Raw genomic sequence first — 21,372 nt, 5'->3', positions numbered from 1 at the left:
ACTGAATTTGTTTGTCCTAAGAGCCTTTTGATGGAATCTTAGATCTGTGTATAAGTTCATGTCATGTATCAGCTGAGACTAGTCCATGTTTCCTTTCCAGAATTAACACATTTTATTTCCTTCTCTTGCCTAAAGGCCCAGCCAGGACTTTTAGCACCGCACTGAATCAAAGTGTTCATCAGCGCCTTATTCATTACCTGAGATAACAAAGCTTTCTGACTGACGGTTTGTCAAATGTGGCATGTGTTGTGTTGTGAAACATTTCTCCTACATCTCTCCTCTCTTATTTAATCATGCTGCATTTCTGAGTCTATTAATAGCATATAGGTTTTGTCCTTCATTTTGCTAATGAAGTGTTTCACATTTACTGATTTGCATATACTGAACAATCCTGACATGGAGTTGAGCATGGTAAACGTTTTATTGTGCCGTTGAACTAACTTTGCTAGTGTTTCATTGAAGATTTTTGTGCTGGTGTTCATTATGGATATTGGTTTGTTGTTTTCAGTTAGTGTTCCTGTCTGCCGTTTTTACCATACTAATGTTGATCTCATGAAATGAGCCTACAAGGTTTCTTTTTAATTATTTGGAATCATTGAGAAGGGTTGGCAATACTTCTTCGGTTGTTATAGAACTCAATTCTGGGCTTTTTATGAGATTCTTTTCTATTACTAATTCAATTTTTTATTGATACTCAGATTTCCTATTCCTGAACATGTTTCTAGGAACTCTTATTAAATTTCTTATCCAATATCAAAAGATGTGTAGAGTTGCCATAGTATCTTACGAACCTTTGCACTTCTGTACTATCAGCTGTAATTTCTTCTTTTAATTTCTTATTGTATTCAAGTCTTCTCTTTCACTTTGTCTAGCAATATGTTTGTCAATCTTTGTCCTTTTAGAATAACCAACTTTCAGCTTGTTTGTTCTCTTGTCTTCCTCTTGATTGTATTTCTGCTCTTATATTTGTTGCTTTCTTCTACTGAATTTGGATTTAAGTTTTTCTTTTGCTAGCTTCTACTAAGTGTTGGGATTGTAGGCATGTGCCACCGTGCTTGACTCAGGATAGTTCTCAAGAAAAGAAATTTATGTTTTCTGACATAAACTTATGTACGGGAAGAATTTAGACAAGTAAGAAGGACAAGTTTGAACTTCATTAGGCTTTTAAGCAAAATGTCCTGAGTATTTGACACATAGTAAACATTCTTTGACAATTTCATACATATATACACATAGTATGTTCTCAACACACGAACCCGCCCCTTCATTCGTACCCTTTCCCTCTCCTCCCAAGCCACAACCCCCTTGTATACAAGTGCCATCCTACTTTCATATCTTGCTTCATTTTTGAACAATATTTTATTAATTATTTGAGAATTTCATATAATATATATGAGCATATTCACTTCCCAGGTTCATCTTGTGTCACTCAGTTTAACCATCTACCACCCCTCCCAGTGTGGGCATGGGTATGGAGCTAGCCACCAGAACATAGAGGATTAACGCTACCCCAGCATCCATGAAAAGTCTACAGTGCTCTAGGAATGCACAGCACCATGAACCCTTCCCCCGTCTCTGACAAAGTACTGACAGGACCAGTGCAAGGGCTGTGTCATGCCCAGAAGGTGGTGGTGGTTGCCCTTCTCCTTGTCATCCAGCACTTGCATTCCTTCTGTCCTTAATGTTCCTTGAACCTTGGAAGTGGTCATATTGCCATCCCATTTAGAGTTGAGCAACAACACTCACTTCAGATCTGTTGTAATGTCTCCCCTTTTCATCTCTAATTTTATTATTTTGGATCCTCTTATTTTTGGTTAACTTCGCTAAGGGACTGTCAGTTGTGCTTGTATTTTTTTAAAAATCAGGTCTTTCATTGATTCTTTGTGTTGTGATTTCTATTTTTTTTTATATTGTCTCTATTTCCATTAACCTTTGCCTTTATCTTAATTATTTCTCCCTGTCTACTGCTTTTGTGTTTGTTCTTATTTTCTCAAAGGCCTTTAGAGTGTACCATTTAAATTTTCTGACTTTTTTGGGCGACACTTAACAGCTATACGCCTTCCTCTTTGTACTGGTTTCATTATATCCCGAAGATTTTGGTACGTTTCTCTCAAATGTAGAAATTTTACATTTCCTTCTTGATTTTCTTTAATGGCCCATTCATCATTCAGCAGCACATTGTGTAATCTTAATGAGTTTCTGTAGTTTCTCTTGATAATTATTTCTACCATTCCATTGTAGTAAAATAAAATACTGGAGTTATTGAAAGTTTCTTTGTATCACAATAGATGAACTCTTTTACATAAACTTCCAAGCGCTGCTGAGAAGAAAGTGTATTTTTTATTGTTTATATATTATTATTAGTTACATTTTATTAACTCTGTATCCCAGCTGTATCCTGCTCCCTTATTCCCTCCCAATCCCACCCTCCCTCCCTCCCTCAGCTTCTCCCAGCCCCTTTCCAAGTCCATGGATTGGGGAGGACCTCCTCCCCTTTCGTCTGGCCCTGTTTTATCAGGTATCTTCAGGACTGGCTGCAAAGTCCTCCTCTGTGGCCTAGCAGGACTGTTCCTCCCTTGGGGGTTGAGGAGGTCAAAGAAAGTGTATTGTTTTGTTTGGAAAGAATGTTCCGTGTGTATCTGTACGGTCCAGTTGACTTGTGGTGTCATTAAAATCTCTTGTTTCTCCAGTTCTGTCCAGATGACTTGTCTGTGAATATTGAAGTCATTCACTATTGCTGTTTTCCATTAATATAGGACCTTAGAGAGAGTTATATTTGTTTCATAAGAGTGGTTTTATCTGTTTGGTGCATGTATGCTTATAGATGAAATGTCTTCTTGATGGATTTTTTTTTTCTTCAATAGAAGGTGTCTTTCTTTATCAGTTCTGTTTTAATTTCAAATCTATTTTGTTCGGTATTAGAATTACCTATGCCTGCTTTTTTTTTCTGGTTCTACTTGCTAGAATACCTTTCCCATCTCTTTACTCTAAGGTAGTGTCACTTTTTATAATGAGGTGTGCTTCTGGGAATTTCTGAAATCCTCTCTCTTTACGCTTCTGTTGTGAGTGCTGTACTCAATTAGCTTTCTCCCAAACCCCTCCAATAACCTTCTATTGGTGAAATGTAAAATATCATAAAATTATGTACACTGGGTACAGTATTTTATATGTTTACAATATGAAAAATGAAGCTTTTCTGAAATGTAACAGTGGTGTTCCCTGACCTCCAATTTATCATAAATGTTGATTTGTTGGTGCTGATCTATGATAAGTCTCTCCATATCTTGAAAGACTTTGTAAGTACCTTTCCACATGAACATACTGGTATGGCCAAATGCCAGTATGCATCCATGAGACATAGCTTTCATTGAGGATATTCACAGGTTGGAAGCATTTTTAGAAATCTATTAACTGAAGGGTAGAATGCCGTTAGCACATCATTACATTGCAAATCATTCCCAGTAGAAGCTCCCTAATTGCACACCAAATGGGTTTTGGGATATGGAAATGTTCTCTACACACGCACACAGGCCTGAGAAACATTGATCTGGTTTGAAATCAGAATATAGTTCTGGGAATTTGTGTAGGAATGAAGATAATCACTTTGAAAAACACATCTTTTGACAGTGTAGGCCTGACATGACTTGCAATTCAAACCATTTTAGTTCTCATCAGAATGATTTTATCACAGTATGTTTCACAGAAGCAATTTCCCCTTGTAATTTTTGTTTAAAACATTTTCAAGTCTGTATGTAATGCTAATTCCACAGCTCTTCAAAGTTTGTGAACGGTAGTTGAACACAGATCTTTCAGTCGTTTAAACATTTAGAAGCCACCCTTCTGTTTAGGAACATACCAGACACACTGAATGTGGGTTGCTAACCCCTGATCTCTAAAGTCTTCAGTAACTGTGTTCTGAGTGAATGTGCCTGTTCCCCAAAGACTTTGCAACCAATTATTAACTTTTAGAAACTTAGCCAATATGAATGTTAACTCCCGATGTGATGATGCATTGCATACTGTGCATATATCAAAGTACGACATTTTATTTCCTATGAATTCATATAATTCAAAAGATCAGAAATTAGTTTTTTTCAATGTACATTTATTTGAATAATATGAAATATCTTTACATAATTATAGGGCATTTATATTTATTCCCTAAAGGCTGCCTGTTTATAGTCTTTTTCCGTTTTTATTGCGGCAGGGTGTTTACTCCCATGGCCGCTTTGCACACGGTGGAGCCTTTTCAGGGCTCTTCTCACTGTGCTTACTCAAGGCGGCCTTCGCTGCTCTCTCCCGTGTTCCCAGCACTTCCTTCACACGACAGACCTCCACACATCTGCACCAGATGTTGCTCACCCTCTTGCTTTTCTCCTAATAGACTTCCCTCAAATCTTTCAAGAGTCAGATCAAAGATGAGCTCCTTTCTCTTTAGCTTTGTTGTGTACAAATGACTGCCATTGACCCTGTCAGTTCTTATCAGTAACAACTGGCTCATAATGACCTGGCCCTCTGCTAGATTCAATTTTGAGACTGGCACAATAACCCATCTATATTAGTGTAACCTAACTGAGTTTTAAAAAGTAGTATTAATACTAACATGTTTTCAATAGGCTCACAAAATGAAGCTCTGTGTAATAGTCCTTGTGCAGAACTTAGTATAATATTTAGTCAAGCTCTCTTAGAGACAAGGCAACAGCATTCACGGGTAGAACTGGCTATTTGAAAGGCAGGAGGAGCTTAAGAGTTTGAGCTTAAGAGTTTAGACCAGCCTGAACCACATTATGTATGTGTAGAAACTCCTTTACCCACTAAATCCTAGATAGACATACACAGGCATGACTAAGGTTTTTATTTTTAATATTTATTTATTTCAGTCTATTCACTTTGTATCCCAGCTGTAGTCCCCTCCCTCATTCCCTCCCAATCCCACCCTCCCTCCTCCTTCTCCTCCTCCTCCTCCTCCTCCTCCTCCTCCTCCTCCTATGCCCCTCAAGGTTCATATTTTTAATAAAACTGAGTTTCAATTTATTAGAAACATGCTTTTTGCCTTATGGCCTAGATAATTAGTTACAGCTGTGTTCTCTAAGAAGAACTGTCCTCTGCTGGTAAAGAATAGCAATAAATTTAAAATAGGAGAAAGGGTGCTCGTTGCCCACCTCTTCCGCCTCTTCTGCTATCTGAACTTTCCTTCCCCTCGGCTCTCCTCTATAGCTCTGTCAAGATCACTATCTAGTCAAGTCTTGTCTTCTTTATTCCTAAGGACATTCATCACCTCGCCCTGGACATGGGTGAACGGGCACTGGCCGCGGTGGCAAGAAGAAGAGCACATGACACTGATGTGGAATCAGTGTCCTCTGGAGTCGGTAAGAGCTAGTGCACTTTCTTAAAAGTTCAGGGGCTGGACAGAAGCTCAGCAGATGAGAGCACTGGCTGCTCTTCCAGAGGACTCACATTCAACTCCCAGCACCCACATGGCAGCTCACAACTGCCAGTAGCTCCAGTTCCAGATAATCTGACACTCTCACACAGATACACATGCAGGTAAAACAACAATGCATGTAAATCATTAGGCCTCAATTAGTGAGCTCCAGGTTCAATGAGAACCCTGTCTGAAAACCAAACAAACAAAAAACCCAAGAGGGGCTAGAGAGATGGCTGAGCAGTTAATAACACTTGAGGACTCAGGTTTGGCGTAGCACTCACAGGGCAGCTCACAACCATCTGTAACTCCTGTGCCATGGGATGTGACACTCTCTTCCATCTTTGCAGGCCCTTGTGGTATATATCTATACACACACACACACACACACACACACACACACACACATATATATATATATATTCATGCAGGTAAACATTTATACATAAAAATAGAATACATAACTTAAAAAGAAGATAGGGAGCCATTAAGGAAGACAAGTGACATGAAACTCTGGCCTACACACACACACAGGGTAGGCATTGGAAGGATGGCTCGTTCAGTAAACTGTTTGCATTGCAAGCATGAGGACCCAAGTTCAGATTCCCCAGAGACCACTTAAAAAGACAGTTATATGGGACTGGAGAGATGGCTCAGTGGTTGATAGCACTGGTCTCTCCTCCAGAGGACCCAGGTTCAGTTCCCAGCACCCACATAGAGCCTGACAAGAGTTCCAGAGGATCTGACAGCCTTTCTAACCTCTGAGGGTACTGGGTGCACACACAATGTAGCAACACCACAGGCTTTGTGGGTATTAATTTTTAAAGTACCATCTGTATCATCTCACTGTCCCCACAGCTTGAAAGTTAAGTACCCAGTGCTGCTAAGTGTACTCAGTGGATGACCTGCAGTAACGTTGAATAACTTAACCAAGTGGACACAGTGGTTGTTAAGAGACACTCATACCACGAGTCTGGTGATCTGAGCCACTACCTATCGATGTATGTTGAAGAATACATTGGACCATGCATGACCATGAGACGGTCACAACTTTATACCCATTTAATGGATGAAGAAAAAGAATGGTGCAGAAAGCTCAGTTGTTACGAAACAGATGTTTACACCATCTTGAGTCTATGATACTATGATACTATGCTGGCATAGTATCAGGATGAGTTTAAAACAGTGGTTTTCAGCCTTCCTGATGCTGTGACCCTTTTACTACAGTTCCTCATGTTGTGGTGACCCCATTTTCTTGCTACTTTATAACTTAATTTCGCTACTGTTATGAATTGGAATATAAATAATATTTGATAGGTGCGATATCTGATGTGACCCCCTAGCAGGTCTCGACCCACAGGTTGAGAACCACTGGTATAAAGGCATCCGTTTTCCTGGGAAGTAATTATGTTAGCACACGTTATCCACTAGGCACAGTTAGCCATGTGCTGCATGTGCAGTAACCATAGGAGTTCAGTATTACTTTTCAAATTTAGAAATGAGGACACATACAGTCCCAGACCAGAAGTGAAGAGCATGCCCACTTCTCTGTACACTGAACACTGAGAGTCGGTGACCTCTCTGCCGACAGCTAGCTCACCGGTACCCCTGTGTGTGTTGCTACCCTCCATTAACTGACACTTATTTACTGCTCCGATTTAAGAATTTTGGCTCACACACACACACATGCGCACACACATGCGCGCACACACACGCACAAGCACTCTCTCCCACCGGAAGTAGGAACAGTTCTTCGTCCTCTTTGGTTTCCGCATATGCTAAACAGTACCAAGCCTGGACACCTCTGATATGTGGGCAGCACATGCTGGAAGAAGGCCCTGGGCCACCTCAGCTGCTTCAGAGCTGTTTTGTGGCAAGCAGATGCCTTACACTAAGAGCTGCTTGCTCTGTGCGCTCCAGTGGGTGGCAATTAAGGGGGACTGAACTGTTTATTTAGTGGGTATTTTGCCTTACAGCTACATTTACAATATAATAGCTGTATTTATACCCTGATGTCACCTACTCAAATACAGAGTGTGTGTGTGTGACTTTTCACTTAGTCAAATAGAAAGAGGTGTGTTACTTTTCTTCAGTCAGAGAAGTTCTTTCTCCTATATTGCCTGAGTATGGAATTTCTCACTTCAGTGGCCTCCATGGCCGCAAATAAAAATACCTAGAGCCAGTCCAGCTTATTTAAATGTTCATGCTGAGTGTGCATAATGCACGCAAACCTCAGACACTGAGTAAATTTTCTACTAATTTTAACTGTGGGTTTGCCCCTTGTTGTTTGGAGCAGCTGGCCGCCATGCTCTCTGTGAGCTGCTCCTCCCAGGAGGAAGTAGACCGGCCTGTGCTCACGGACTCATATCCAAAGGCAGAAGACAAGATCAAAATGGGAAAGAGAAAAATAGTGTTTCTCCTAAAAACTCCTTTCTCAGAATTAGATTTATTCATAAATATATTACTTCAATCATACGTAGAGAAGCCTGTTTCATTATTTTGTGAAGTTTGTATATATTTTTTGAGATGGCAATCTAGATATTTGAAATGGAGTCATTTAAGCAGAAGAAATAGCTGGCAAGCGTTCTCATGCCGGGTGGTGCGCACACTAAACTGTCATACCTTTCCTTCTGTTTATTCAGAGTAAGATACCATTATGGGACTAGATAGAACACAACACCGAGGTTCACATCAGGGATGTCAAGAAATCTTGAAAACAATTCCTTTTAATAGGGTTTTACATTGTTGTTCCTACTGTAGTATGGAACTCACAGTGTAGACCAGGCTGGCCCTAGACTTAGACCTCCTGCCTGCCTGTGCTTCCTTAGAGGGTATCCATAGCTGGCCAAGAGGTTTGCAATAATCATTACTTCAAGATTTACTCAGAAAAGCAGGAACTGTCTGGCCAACAGGATAAAGGTCCATCAGGATTCAGAGTGTTTTCCAGCAGAGACAATTAGTTAGAATTTCCATATCTCTTTGTTGACCAGCAGTTGAAGTGACAAAATTGTTTGCTTCAACTACTAAAACTACTTTCTTTCTGGTCTTTGTGTGTGTATGGGGGGGGGGGAGTAGATCAATTTCAGGGGTTTCCCCTGTGGCTCCCCACCTTATTGCTGGAGACAAGATCTCTTCACTGACCCCAGAGCTCACCCATGCCACTAGACTGGCTGCCCAGAAAACCGTAGAGGGTTGGTTGCTTTTCCCCACCTCCTGCTGCCCAGCTTAGAGTCACAGCTGGGTTGCTGAGCCCTGCCTTTGTGTGGGTGCTGCAGCTACACAAGCTCATGTGTGCCCAGCAGTCACTTTACCCACTGATCCGTCTCCCTAGCCAGTCAGTTTTCCATGGCTCCCACTGGGTTCTGTCATCAGAAACTCCTTTCTCAAAGCCTGGGCGTTCGTCATAAGGTAGATGGTAGATCAGTTGACATATCTAACCAAAGTCCTTCGTGCCGAAGTGCTGTCCTCTTCCTTGTAAGGGACTGTCTACAGGAGCATGGGTACTTCTTTTTCATTAATTTATTTATTTAGTCACTTTTCAACCTGATCGCAGTCCCCTCTCTCCTCTCTTCCCAGTTCTACTCTCACACTCCCCCCATCCCTCCTCTTTCCTGAGAGAAGGGGAGTCTCCCCCCCAGGGTAGGTACCAACCTATGCTGACACATAAAGTCACAGCAGGACTAAGCACATCCTCACCCACTGAGGCCAGACAAAGAAGCCCAGCTATGGGAAAGGGATCCAACGGCAGGCAACAGAGTCAGAGACAGCCCCCACTCGAGTTGTTCGGGGACCCATGAAGACCGTGCTGCACATCTGCTACATGTGTATAAGGAGCCTAGGACCAGCCCATATATATACTCTTTGGTTAGTGGTTCTGTCTCTGTGAGCCCTCGTGGTCCCAGGTTAGTTGACTCTGTAGGTCTTCTTGGGGTGTGCTTGACCCTTCTGGCTCCCTTAACCCCTCCTCCCACTCTTCCACAAGACTCTCCAAGCTCAGCCTGTTGTTTTCTGTGGGCCTCTGCGTCTGTTTGCACCAGCTGCTGGGTGAAGCCTCTGAGATGACAGCTATGCTAGGCTGCTGTCTGCAAGCATAGCAGAGTATATTCATAGTGTGAGGGGTTGGCTCTCTTTCATAGGGAGGATCTCAAGTTGGGGCAGGCATTGGTTGGCCATTTATTCAATCCCACTCCATCTTTATCTCTATACTTCTTGGAGACAGTACAAATTTTTGGTGGAAGGTTTATGGATGAGTGAGGGGTCCCCTTTCTCCACTAGAAGTCCTACAGGAGGTGGCCCTTCAAGCTCCCTATCACCTACTGCTAGGAGTATCAGCTAGAGTCACCCCCATAGACTCCCAGGAGCCTCTGCACCAATTTTTGTTCTTTCTCCCGGTCCTCTCCACCCCACTACCACCCCTCCCCTGCTCTTCTCAGACCCTCTCCCCTCCAGTTCTTTCCTTCTTCCCCACTTTTCTTCCAGCAGATTTAGTGTGTCTGGTTTTGTTAAGGTCTTTGATCCACTTGGACTTTAATTTTGTGTGGGGTGATAAAAATGGATCTATTTGCATTTTTCTACATGTAGACATCCAATTAGACCAGCACCATTTGTTGAAGATACTATTTTTTTTTCCATTATATGGTTTTGGCTTCTTTGTCAAAAGATTAGGTGTCCGTGGCTGTGTTGGCTTATTTCTGGGTCTTTGATTCGATTCCATTGATCCACCATTCTGTTTCTATGCCAGTACCATGCTGTTTTTATTACTGTTGCTCTATAGCACAGCTTGAAGTCAGGGATGGAGATAACCTCCAGAAGATCTTCTATTATACCTTTTGGGTTGTGTCTGCTTCAGGTGAGCTGTTAAGTTGCTTGTATGATATGTTTTGAATTTCTTTATGAAGACACTTAGTGCTATAAACTTTACTTTTTTTTTCCTTTTTTATTTTTTATTAATTATACTTTATTCACTTTGTATCCCCCCATAAGCCCTCCCTCCTCTCTCCCCCTTTTTTACGCATGCTCCTTTCCAAGTCCACTGGTAGGGGAGGTCCTCCTCTCCTTCCTTCTCATCCTAGTCTATCAGGTCTCATCAGGAGTGGCTGCATTGTCATCTTCTGTGGCCTGGTAAGGCTGCTCCCCCTCAGGGGGAGGTGATCAAAGAGCAGGCCAATCAAATTATGGCAGAGGCTAAACTTTACTCTTAACACTGTTTTCATTGTGTCCCATAAGTTTGGGTATATTGTGTCTTCATTTTCATTGCTCTAGAAAGTCTTGTTTTCTCCATCTATGCTGGGTATAGTAGTCTGGGCTGACATTTGTGGTGTCTTATAGTCTGTTATATGTCTGCCCAGACCCTTCTGGCTTTTAGTCTCTGTTGAGAAGTCGGGTATAATTTCTGATAGTTCTGCCCTTATATGTTCCTTGGCCTTTTTTCCTTGCAGCTTTTATTATTTTTTCTTTGTTCTGTACATTAGTGTCTTGATTATAATGTGGCAGGAGGATTTTCCGGTACAGTCTGTTTGGTGGTCAGTAAGCTTCTTGTATTTTTATAGGCAGTTCTTTCTTTAGGTTGAGGAAGTTTTCTTCTGTGATTTTGTTGAAAGTGTTTTCTGGGCTTTGGAGATGAGAGTCGTTGTTTTCTTCTTGTTCTCCTCCTTCTCCTCTTCTTCTTCCTCTTCCTTCTCTTCCTCTTCCTATTATTCTTAGGTTTGGTCTTTTCATAGTGTCCCAGATTTCTTGGGTGTTTTATGTTAGAAACTTTATAGATTTAACATTTTTTGACTGATATAGCAATTTCTTCAATCATATCTTCTATGCCTGTGATTCTTCCGTCTCTCGTATTCTGTTTATTGATGCTTATGTCTGTTGTTCCTGTTCTCTAGATTTTCTATCTCCAGGATTCCCCCAGTTTGTGTTTTCTTTATTGCTAGAGCGGTTGGTGACAGTTCTTTCCTAGCAGCTTGGATAGCACTTTCTGGCAATGAGAGCTGTCCAGAAGGAAGGATTCTTCCAGCTTAGTTCTAGCTAGAATTTTCTGTGTCTTGTGACCAAAGCATACACACCATTCTTAAGAGTTCCATCTCTATGCCATGAGACTGTGCAAACTCTTTTCCTTCTTATATGTCTAGATTGCCAAATTTAAAAGGTAGCTGAAATACAAAATATATAAGGTTCTTGGGTAAGATGGATAGGTGAAAAACAGCTTCCATGTGACCCTGTAAATGCTAAGAAATCAGGGTAACAGTAAAATTTATCGCAAGGAAGAAAAAGGAATGAAGGAGGAAAGATAGAGGGAAAACATCAGGAATCACAAAAGGAGATAGGAAAACTGCAAGGCATAGAGAAACAGAAAGGCTGTGTAGCAAAATGTAAGAAAGGGCCCATGGCTAAGTCTCATGCAGAAGACAAGCCCACAGTTTTCACAAGCTTTACATCCAGTGGGGCATTTGTTTTGATAGTGACACGCTTTGTGGTAAACCAGCATTAGAGAAAAACAAACAACAGCAAACGCACACCCATTTAGTCACTTACAGTATCTTAAAATGCTGTGGCCAGCTGACTTGCTTGAGGGGGCGACCTACTGTTTGAGGCTAAGCTACACTGGAGAACATCAATGCCCAAGAACTCCTGCCACCTGTGTTGGGTAGAAGGAGACCAGAGAGTCAGTTGTAGAGGGGGCATTCCGTATGGACATAATGAAAAGTTACATGCAGAAGATTCAGGCTACGAAGGCTCTGTGGTTAGTGGCCCTGCTTTATGTGGCATAAAGCAGACTTTGTCATCTGAGGAAAACTGCTGAGCCAGGCCCGTGGACTCCTTGGCCTGCAGAGCTGCCTTTATGCAGCTGCTGTAGGTGGGACTGAGGCCGGTGCGGCTCAAGTCGTGCAGGTCACCCGAATCCGACACCTTTTCTCCCTATGGCAGCATTCGAAAGCCAGGGGTCCACGGCCCAGCACACAGCTCAGTGCTCTGGTGTGAGCGGCTTCCCCGTTCTCCGGTGTACTCCGGGACACCCGTGCCACACCGGACTATCAACTGCCTCAGGGTATAGCGCACTGCAACAAACGGGCATAGGTGAGGAGTCCTGAGAAAGGCTCCAATAGCAAAGTGATTTCATAAATTGACAAATAAGCTGGTACAAAACCAACAACCTGGACAACAAAGAAAGAGGTGAAGGGGTAGACTATAAAATAGTAGAAGATATCTGCCATCTGTACATCTATTCCAGCATTAGTATCTAGAATCTCCAGCAAACTCAAAAACCTTAACACCCTAAGTTCTAAATTATCCAATCAACAAGCAGGCAAATTAATTGGACGGTTCTCAAAGAAGAAACACAGATAGCAAGTAGATGCATGAAAAAAATTTACATCCTTAGTCAGCAGGAAATTATAAATCAATCTACATTGAATCCCCCTGGAATGGCTGTTATTAACAAAGTAACCACTGGCAGACGCTAGCGAGGACCCTGGGGACAGACACCGTATATGATCTGATGACAATGTACCTTAGTTCAGCTAATATAGAAGGCAGTATAGAGATGCTTCAAAAAACAAAACCAAAAGCAAAAAACAACACCTAAACTACCATATTGATCTGGGAATATTTGCCACCCCTGGACATGAAGCTTAAGGAGCAAGAATCGCCACACGATAGAAATACATGCTTTCACACGTTCATAGGGCCACTGCTTACCATAGACAAGCTGAGCAATCAGCCTAGCAGCTACCAGCAGATTAGGCAGGAAAGAAAATGTGGACACATGCACACAGTGGAATTTTATTCAGCCATAAAGTACAGCATTCGATCGTTTTCAGGATAATAGACCATCATTCAGTAAAATAAGCTGGGCTCAGAACCATAAGAACGTTATTTTCTCTTGTATGTAGACTCCAGGTGTTTTTAATGGAATAACACGAAAGTGTGAAGGCAGTTTATGGGAAGGAAGGGGAAGAGTAGACAGGAGACAGTAATGGAAGCCGTGGATAGGTGAGCAAAGTACACGGTATACATGCACGAACACATCCTGATTGAGCCTGACTGGAGTGATGGCTCAATGGATGAGCACTAACCACCTCAGTCCAATCCCTGGAACCCGTGCTGGAAGGAAAGAACGTTCATATGTCCTGCATCCACAATTCAAACCCCGGAATAACGTCAAAATGAAACATTTTCTGTAATTAATACAGGCTAACTAAAAGAGTCACTATGAAACTAAGAATTTAGTACACACATGCCCACAGGCGCACACATATGTTGTTGGGATTGCTTCACTGTAGATGGGTTTGGGGGGGAAAGTTCTGTGATTTTGTTGACAGGGTTTGCTGTATTGAGGATTGTTATCTTCATGTCCCTTCTATTCTCATGGAAGAGTATACTTACTGCTGTAATTACCATATGTCTATTCTGCTGTAGTCAGAATAGTCTTTTCTTGGCTAATTGGATTCCTTTAAAAAAAAAAAAACCTATGTGTAAGTGGTCAGTCCACTGCAAGACACGTCACGGCTGCACACCACGCACACATTGTCCCAGCAGGACTAAGCGCATCCTCTCGCACTGAGGCCAGACAAGGCCGCTCAGCTACAGGAAGGGGATCTGAAGGCAGGCCACAGAGTCAGAGACAGCCCTGTTCTATTTGTTAGGGGACCCACATGAAGACCAAGTATCACATCCGCTACATATGTGTAGGGGCCCTCTATCTAGCCAATGCATGTTCTTTGGTTGGTGGTTCAGGCTCTGTGAGCTCCCATGGGCCCAGGTTAGTTTACTCTCTAATTCTTCTTGTGGTGTCCTTGCCCCCAACTCCTCCATGGGACTCCCTGAGTGCTGCCTATTGGCTGTGGGTCCAAATAAGGTGCTTTGAACATAGTTGAGCAAGTGTCTTTTTGGTATGGTGGAACATCTTTGTGGTATATGCCCAGACGTGGTGTAGCTGGGTCTTGAGGTAGAACTATTCCCAATTTTCTGAGGAAGTGCCAGACTGTTTTCCAAAGTATTTGTACAAAGTTTGCACTTTCACCAGCAATGGAGGAGTATTCCCCTTGTTCCGCATCCTCACCAGCATGTGCTGTCACTTGAGGTTTTGATCTTAGCCATTCTGACAGGTTCAAGAGAGAATCTCAAAGTAGTTTTGATTTGTATTTCCCTGATGACTACGGATGCTGAACATTTCTTTAAGTGCTTGTCAGCCATTAGAGATTCCTCTGTTGAGAATTCTCAGTTTAGCTCTGTACCCCATTTGTTAATTAGATTATTTGGTCTGTTAGAGTCTACTTTCTTGAATTCTTTACATATTTTGGATATCTGTAGGCTGCCCTTTCGTCCTATCAACAGTAGCCTTTGCAATATAGAAGCTTTTCAGTTTCATGAGGTCTCATTTATTAATTGTTGATCTTAAAGCCTGAGCTGTTGGTGTTCTGTTCAGGAAGTTGTCTCCTGTACCAGTGTGATCAAAGCTAATCCCCATTTTCTCTGCTACTAGATTTACAGTATCAGTTTTATGTTGAGGTCTTTGATCCACCTGGACTTGAGTTTTGTGCAGGGTCACAAACATGGATCTATTTTCATTCTTCTACATGCAATCATCCAGTTAGACCAGCACCATTTGTGGAAGTTGCTTTTTCTTCCATTGTATAGTTTTGGCTTCTTTGTTTAAAAAAAAAAAAAATCAAGAGTCTATAGGTGAGTGCATTTATTTCAGGATTTTCAATTCAATTCAGTTGGTCAACCTGTTTTATGCCAGTACTATGTAGATTTTTGTTTTGTTTTGTTTTGTTTTGTTTACTACTATTGTTCTGTAGTACAACTTGAAATCAGAGATGGTGATACTTCCAGAAGTTCTTTTATTGTACAAGATTGTTTTATCTATCCTGTTTTATTTTGTTTTTCCGTATGAAATTGAGAATTGTTCTCATAAGGTCTGTAGAAAATTGTGTTGGTAATTTGATGAGAATTGCATTGAATCTGTAGATTGCTTTTGGTAAGATGGCCATCTTTACCATGTTAATCCTACCATTCTATGAGCATGAAAGATCTTTTCATCTTCTGATATCTTTCTCCAGTTTCTTTCTTCTTCAGAGTCCTGAAATTCTTGTCATATAGGTCTTTCACTTGCTTGGTTAGAATTACCCTAGGATATTTTTTATTATTTGTGGCTGTTATGAAGGGTGTTGTTTCTCTAATTTCTTTCTCCATCCATTTATCATTTATATAATAGAGGGCTACTGATTTTTTATTTTAGTTAATTTTTTTACCCAGCCACTTTGCTGAAGGTGTTTATCAGCTGTAGGAGTTCTCTGATAGAATATTTGGGGTGATGTATGTATACTATCATATCATCTGCAAATAGCTATACTTTGACTTCATCCTTTCCCCTTGATCTCCTTTAGTTGTCTTATTGCTCTAGCTAGAACTTCAAGTACTGTGTTGAATAGATGTGGAAAGAGTGGGCAGCCTTGCCTTGTCCCCAATTTCAGTGGGATTGGTTTAAGTTTCTCTCCATTTAGTTTGATGTTGGTTATAGGCTTGCTGTATATTACCCTTATTGTGTTTAGGTATGTGCTTTGTATCCCTGATCTCTCCAAGACTTTTCATATGAAGGGGTATAAGATATCTCAAAGGCTTTTCCTGTATCTAATGAGACGATCATGTTTTGTTTTCCTTTTGGTTTGTTTATATTGTGGATTACATTGATGGATTTTCCTATGTTGAACCATCCCTGGATCCCTGGATCCCTAGGATGAAGCTTCCTTGACCACTAAGGTGGTCATGAATTCCAGTTCAGCCTATACAACATAGTGAGACCCCATTTTAGAAAAATAAAGCTGCATATGGTTGTGCACACCTCTAATCCCAGCCCTGCGGAGGAAGAGGCAGGCGGATTGTTTTTAAGGTTAAAACCAGCCTTGTTTTTATGCTGAGTTCCAGGACACCCAGGAACACATAGAAAGACCACTAAGAAAAACAAAAACAAAACAAAACAAAATGAAACCACCTGTGTTCTACTGTATCTATAGAATATAGAAGCGAATTTCTGTTTAGATTTCAGTCTCATATTCCAGATATCTTACGTACATGTGACTATTCCAAAATCCAAAACACATCTGCATTCCGAGTATTTCAGATAAAGTAAACTACTTGACCACAAGTAATTTTTAGATGATTGAAAACTGGAGGACCAAATGGCCAAGTAGAGGTGCCCGAGGAATGACTGCTGCAGAAAAGAACTGGACTAAGAGGAAAAAGCCATTTTCAGGCGTGACCACAAGACAAATCTGTTAGCAAGGAAGCAGCACAAACCACAGAGGGTTGGAGAGGCAACCCAGGGAAAAAGAAGAAACAGTTAACTCGGCCCAGGCTCTCTGGATGGAGTTGCTTAGTGTACAGGAAGGGAGAGAGCTGGGTGGGAGGCGTGTGCAAGCAACCCCAGCTTAGCAGTTGCCTGGCATCCTAAAGGCAGGACCCCAAAGTACTCACAGACCCTTAAACACAGCCCGTCTGCCCCAGTGCAAGAACACACATAGGCTATCCAAGCAGCTCCAACAGCCACTGACAGGCACTACCCTGCCTTGATGGCCCAGCATCTGGCCATTGGATGCCATCAGAAATCTTGGGCCTGCCAACAAACAGTGCAGAGCACAGCCTCTAATTATCCCACAGCTTTAGGAACACTAGCTTCTAGCCATGAGCCTGCACCTCAGCCATGCCTGCCCCCTAGTAAGCATTATTCCTCAACACACAGCCTGGAGATTTCTGGTTCAAAAGTTCTGGTATCACATGTGCCTCTGCTGGAGCTGAGAAAGACTCCAGCCGAGTCCTTCAGCCCCAAGGACAAAGGTGCTCTGTACTCCAAACCCTGGTGCTGCTCTTCTCTTTCCTTGGGACCCACTGCCTTGAACCTACGGCTGTCTATCACAGGAAACCGAGCTCTGCCAGCAGCTGTCCCGTGGAACAGTCCTGCCTCTCTAGATCTAAGGTTAAAATGCTAGGAAAAGTGCTATGTATTACTCTTGCTCATCCTACGGGACCTGGGGAAAGTTGTCTCCACACCCACAGCTTTAGACAAGAGCTGCTTTGGTGCTCAAAGCCCAGACTTCACTAGGTCTTGTCTGAGTTAGGTCCTCCAGGTCCAGAAGAGGGACGTCCAGTGCTCTAAACACTGATTATCCATAATTATCCTAGAGGTCCCCGGGAAATTCCTGCCATGGTCTAAAACTTTGGCACCAAAGGCCCAGGGCTCTCCTGTATTCAGCCCAGAAGGCAGTCTCTTCCACGTCTTGTGGTTTGAGGACTGCTGGTGTTGCCCAGGCTTGCTGCCCCGTGCCAGGCTGCTCTCTTCTAAACCCGCCTTTATTTCTCTCCACCGATGCTTCTGCCTCGCCACCTTCCCCCTCTTTTCCTTAGTTACTGCATCCAAGAGCCATGTACAGAATTGTATTTAGAAAAATACTAGAGAGAGAAAAAAAAGCTACAAAATGTACCATTCAGTACTCGCACACTTTCCTTCAATACCTGCAAACTAAGAAAAAGATAGTCAAGAGCTTTGTGCTATTATTAGACACTGCAAAGAAAAACTGAACGTTCCAACCAGTAGACAGCACTCACCAGAAAACACCATTTCCAACAAACCATTCATTTGAACTGAGGACTGCCTCAGCCTCTCAGGGCACAGGTGCAGCTGTCGCTCGTATCCACCTGGAGCTGTGATTCTGCCTTCTGCTGTCCCGTTTGTCTGCTTCCTTTCCTGTCCCATCTCCAATATCCAGCTATGTATAGGAAATGAAATCTCAGCAGCCGCATTTTCTCCCTTTGTAATCTAGGACAGTGGAAATCACTTTTCTAAAGCCAGAAAGTGCTAAAAGTATACAAACTTTTAGTGTCTGCCAGCCTGCTTTCACTACCCAAATCTATGCTTCAAAGTTACAGCTTTGTATAGAATTAGCATACACACTGTAGAGCATACACAGGTAACATGTAGATTATAAGAAAAAAATGACTAAGGACAACATTTGGAACCACATGCTGAAGAATCGCTCTCAGCAGAGCCTAAGTATATGCTATTTGTCCTCCTGATATATGGTATGCATAAATATCATTAAGCCAGATAAATTTTTTGTAAGTCATTCATATTAATGCTGTTTACAAGTATGAAAAATGTTAGACTTAACACAACAATCTAAAAGCCAAACTAGCAATTTTGTTAAGTTATGATTTTATCATTCTTGATACAGTATATCACTTATTTTAAGAAGAAAGTTGCAAGGATAGTTTACTATTTTAGATGAAACAGAAGTCTGGGCTTCAAGTCTTGAGCTTTAATCTTGGCTTTCCAGGCACTGATTTGGCTGTATAGCCTTTTAAAAGCCTTTGGGCACAAAAACAGGTAAAATGTGGTTTTAGTTATTGGCATGTCTGTGCAACAAAGCATTTGGAAGGTGTGACTGACAGGCCAGGAGTGTATCTAAGGGGAAACCTATGCTTGTGTCTGCCTCAGCGACTTTATTAGCCACACCCTACTTGTAAATTACAAGCTGTCATTCAGAGTAGCGTAGAGATGTCTAAAACAAGTCAGACTCTAATACCCATACTTCTTTTTGCCTTAATGCCTAGAGGTAAATTCAGAAAATGTTCTTAATGTTTTGACTCATAAAAGCACTGATCTGGAAAAAAAGAAAAAGAAAAGAAAAGCATCAAGCCCTTATAGTGAGGAGCACGTTCATCTGTGTGTACGTATGGGGATATGTACTGCAGAGCTGAGCATCACAATTAGGTGATTCAGCCTCCAGTATAATCCAGATCGGATAGTCAAGAGCTCTCTCAGACTGAAGATAAAGGAAATAACTCTACTACTGTATACTTAATTAAAATTGGTATTAATGCAAAAACTTCATCGGAGGCCTTTATTATTTTATGAAGAATTACAGAATAATCTGTGTTTTGAAGCAGGTAATGAAAATACCAATTACTTAATTGAATGTAGAAACAAATACATATTCATGTCACACTTTGCCAGCAACCATACAACCTCTTTCTTGGTTTGATCGTTTCTCTCTTTTTAAAACTGTTAGCATGTATCGCAGCTCCCTTCATGTTTTAAAAAATATAAAATCATAAAAGTTCAAACTACACAGGGATACAATAGAGTCAAATCAAAATATTCCATAGCTCCTCCTTGTTCCATGAAAAAAAAAAAAAAACATACTTGCAACAGAATATTTTCCTAGACTTCAATAAAGTATGAATTCACATAGTGTGCCAGACACAAAACTTTGTCTTGAGCAAAGTCTTTTTCTGACAAATAAGAAAAGACAAACACCTGTAAGTTGATGTTTAAAGTTCAAACTAGTTTTGAAGTAACAAGAAAGGGAAAGCCAGCGGTTCAAATTTCAGTCACTTTTCATCTAAACCCATCAGTGTGTGCACTGGTCCATTAATTATGTGGTCAGCACAAAATGATATGTTAGTCTTCCCTTTTCCTCCAAGGTGACAGCTGTGAGATTTAGTTCGAGAGAAAGAAAGCTATTTCAAATATTTTATTGTTAGTCTCAAGAATTTACCTGTTGTAAATGAAAATTTAAAAGTTGACAAATGAGGAATAAACAAATCCTTCCTTTGTTAGAACTAAAATAAAATTGGGGTAGATTTAAAAGATGTGATCGCCATGGACCTACCTATTCTGGGTTAAGGAAGTACTCTAAAATACAGCAATGTCAGTAAGAACTGGTTTAGTGCTTTCAGTTTGTAGGTCATATACCTTCTCCCTCTACTTTGCTTAACTGCACACATGTAAGTTTTAATGGAACTCAGCCATGATGAGTTCCATTAAAACTCTATGGTCATAAATATGAGCTTTAACGTCATATAATGTTAACATGTCACTAAATATGTTTCCTTTGATATTTCCAACCATTAAAAAAATTAATTCATTCTTATTGCACAAGTTATAAAGAAACAGCAGGCTGGATCTGGCTTGACCAATTTGGCAACCCCCTTTTCTCACACATTATTTTGCTTTTTCTGTTTTATGGACCTGTACTTCATAAGAAAAAAATGTTACTAAGGTACTGATTTTTTTATATGTTTATTTTTAGTATTTTGTAAGTTCAAAAATGGCTGTCCATTGCCAGGACTAAGTAAAAGTTACACCATTAAAATACTGTGTGTGTGATCCCAGTGCCCTTGCCCACAGTATTATTACAGCAGTTCTCATAGAAAGTGTTTGTCCTCAGTAGACGATCTTTGGTCCCATTTGGTTAGGTGACATGCTGATGAGGAGTCGTGGGTGTAGCTTCTCCGACATTTCTAGGAGATGAAATCTCACAGCAAATGTACTGTTCCTCCGGCTCTTACAATTGTTCTGATCCCTAAGCCTTAGATGCAGGAGTTTTATTGTAGATTTGTCAGTCGGGCTGGACACCACAAGAGCACTTATTCTCTGAGTAATTTCGATTGGTTGTATTTTCTGTCATGGTCTGTGTATGCTGCAAGGGGACACTTCTTTAACGAGAGGGTAAAAGGTGTGCTTATGTTGGGGTGTGAGCGTAATTACTTAGAATGTAGTTAGGAATTTACTGGTCTGGGAAAGTGGCAGTAACAGGTTCTTGAAGATGACTCCCCAGCCCTGGCTGGCTAGACTTCGAGTACGAGGCAAGATTTCCCTTTTGCTAAGTGGGTCTTAGGTTCAATTAGAGAGCTGTTGGTCACCAAGACATGAGTACCACCTACTGAACACCTATGTGTAGTGTGCCATATAGTGATCACAGCTCAGTGGGGCTATTGGCTGGTCTCCTCCTTTGGAAGCTTGCATGGCACCTTCCTGTACCACGTGAGCTCTGTTGCTCAGCAAGCTTTCAAGTCAGATTTAGCTCAGATCCTTCAGGACCTGTGTTTGACATACATGGTGTCTTCATCAATAGGGACTTAATTTTTTTAATTCTTTATTAATTACACTT

The 21,372-nt window shown here is 41.3% G+C and overlaps 1 protein-coding gene across 7 annotated transcripts in view; it reads left to right on the top strand.

The window, feature by feature from the left end:
* Wdpcp (WD repeat containing planar cell polarity effector) overlaps positions 1-21,372 on the top strand; it is a 242,957-nt gene that overhangs the window by 185,706 nt on the left and 35,879 nt on the right. For 6 of the 7 annotated variants that reach the window (XM_060365184.1, XM_060365187.1, XM_060365186.1 and 3 more), the window contains one exon: positions 5,267-5,369. The exons of the other annotated variant lie outside the window; for it this stretch is intronic. In XM_060365184.1, coding sequence (XP_060221167.1) covers positions 5,267-5,369 — 103 coding nt within the window. The remainder of the gene's footprint in view (positions 1-5,266; positions 5,370-21,372) is intronic. 7 annotated transcript variants of the gene reach the window in all.

This window comes from Meriones unguiculatus, chromosome 12 (genome assembly GCF_030254825.1).
Source record: "Meriones unguiculatus strain TT.TT164.6M chromosome 12, Bangor_MerUng_6.1, whole genome shotgun sequence".
Classification (NCBI taxonomy): Eukaryota; Metazoa; Chordata; class Mammalia; order Rodentia; family Muridae; genus Meriones; species Meriones unguiculatus.
Note: the sequence above shows the minus strand (reverse complement) of the source record. Positions and strands in the feature narration are given on the sequence as shown.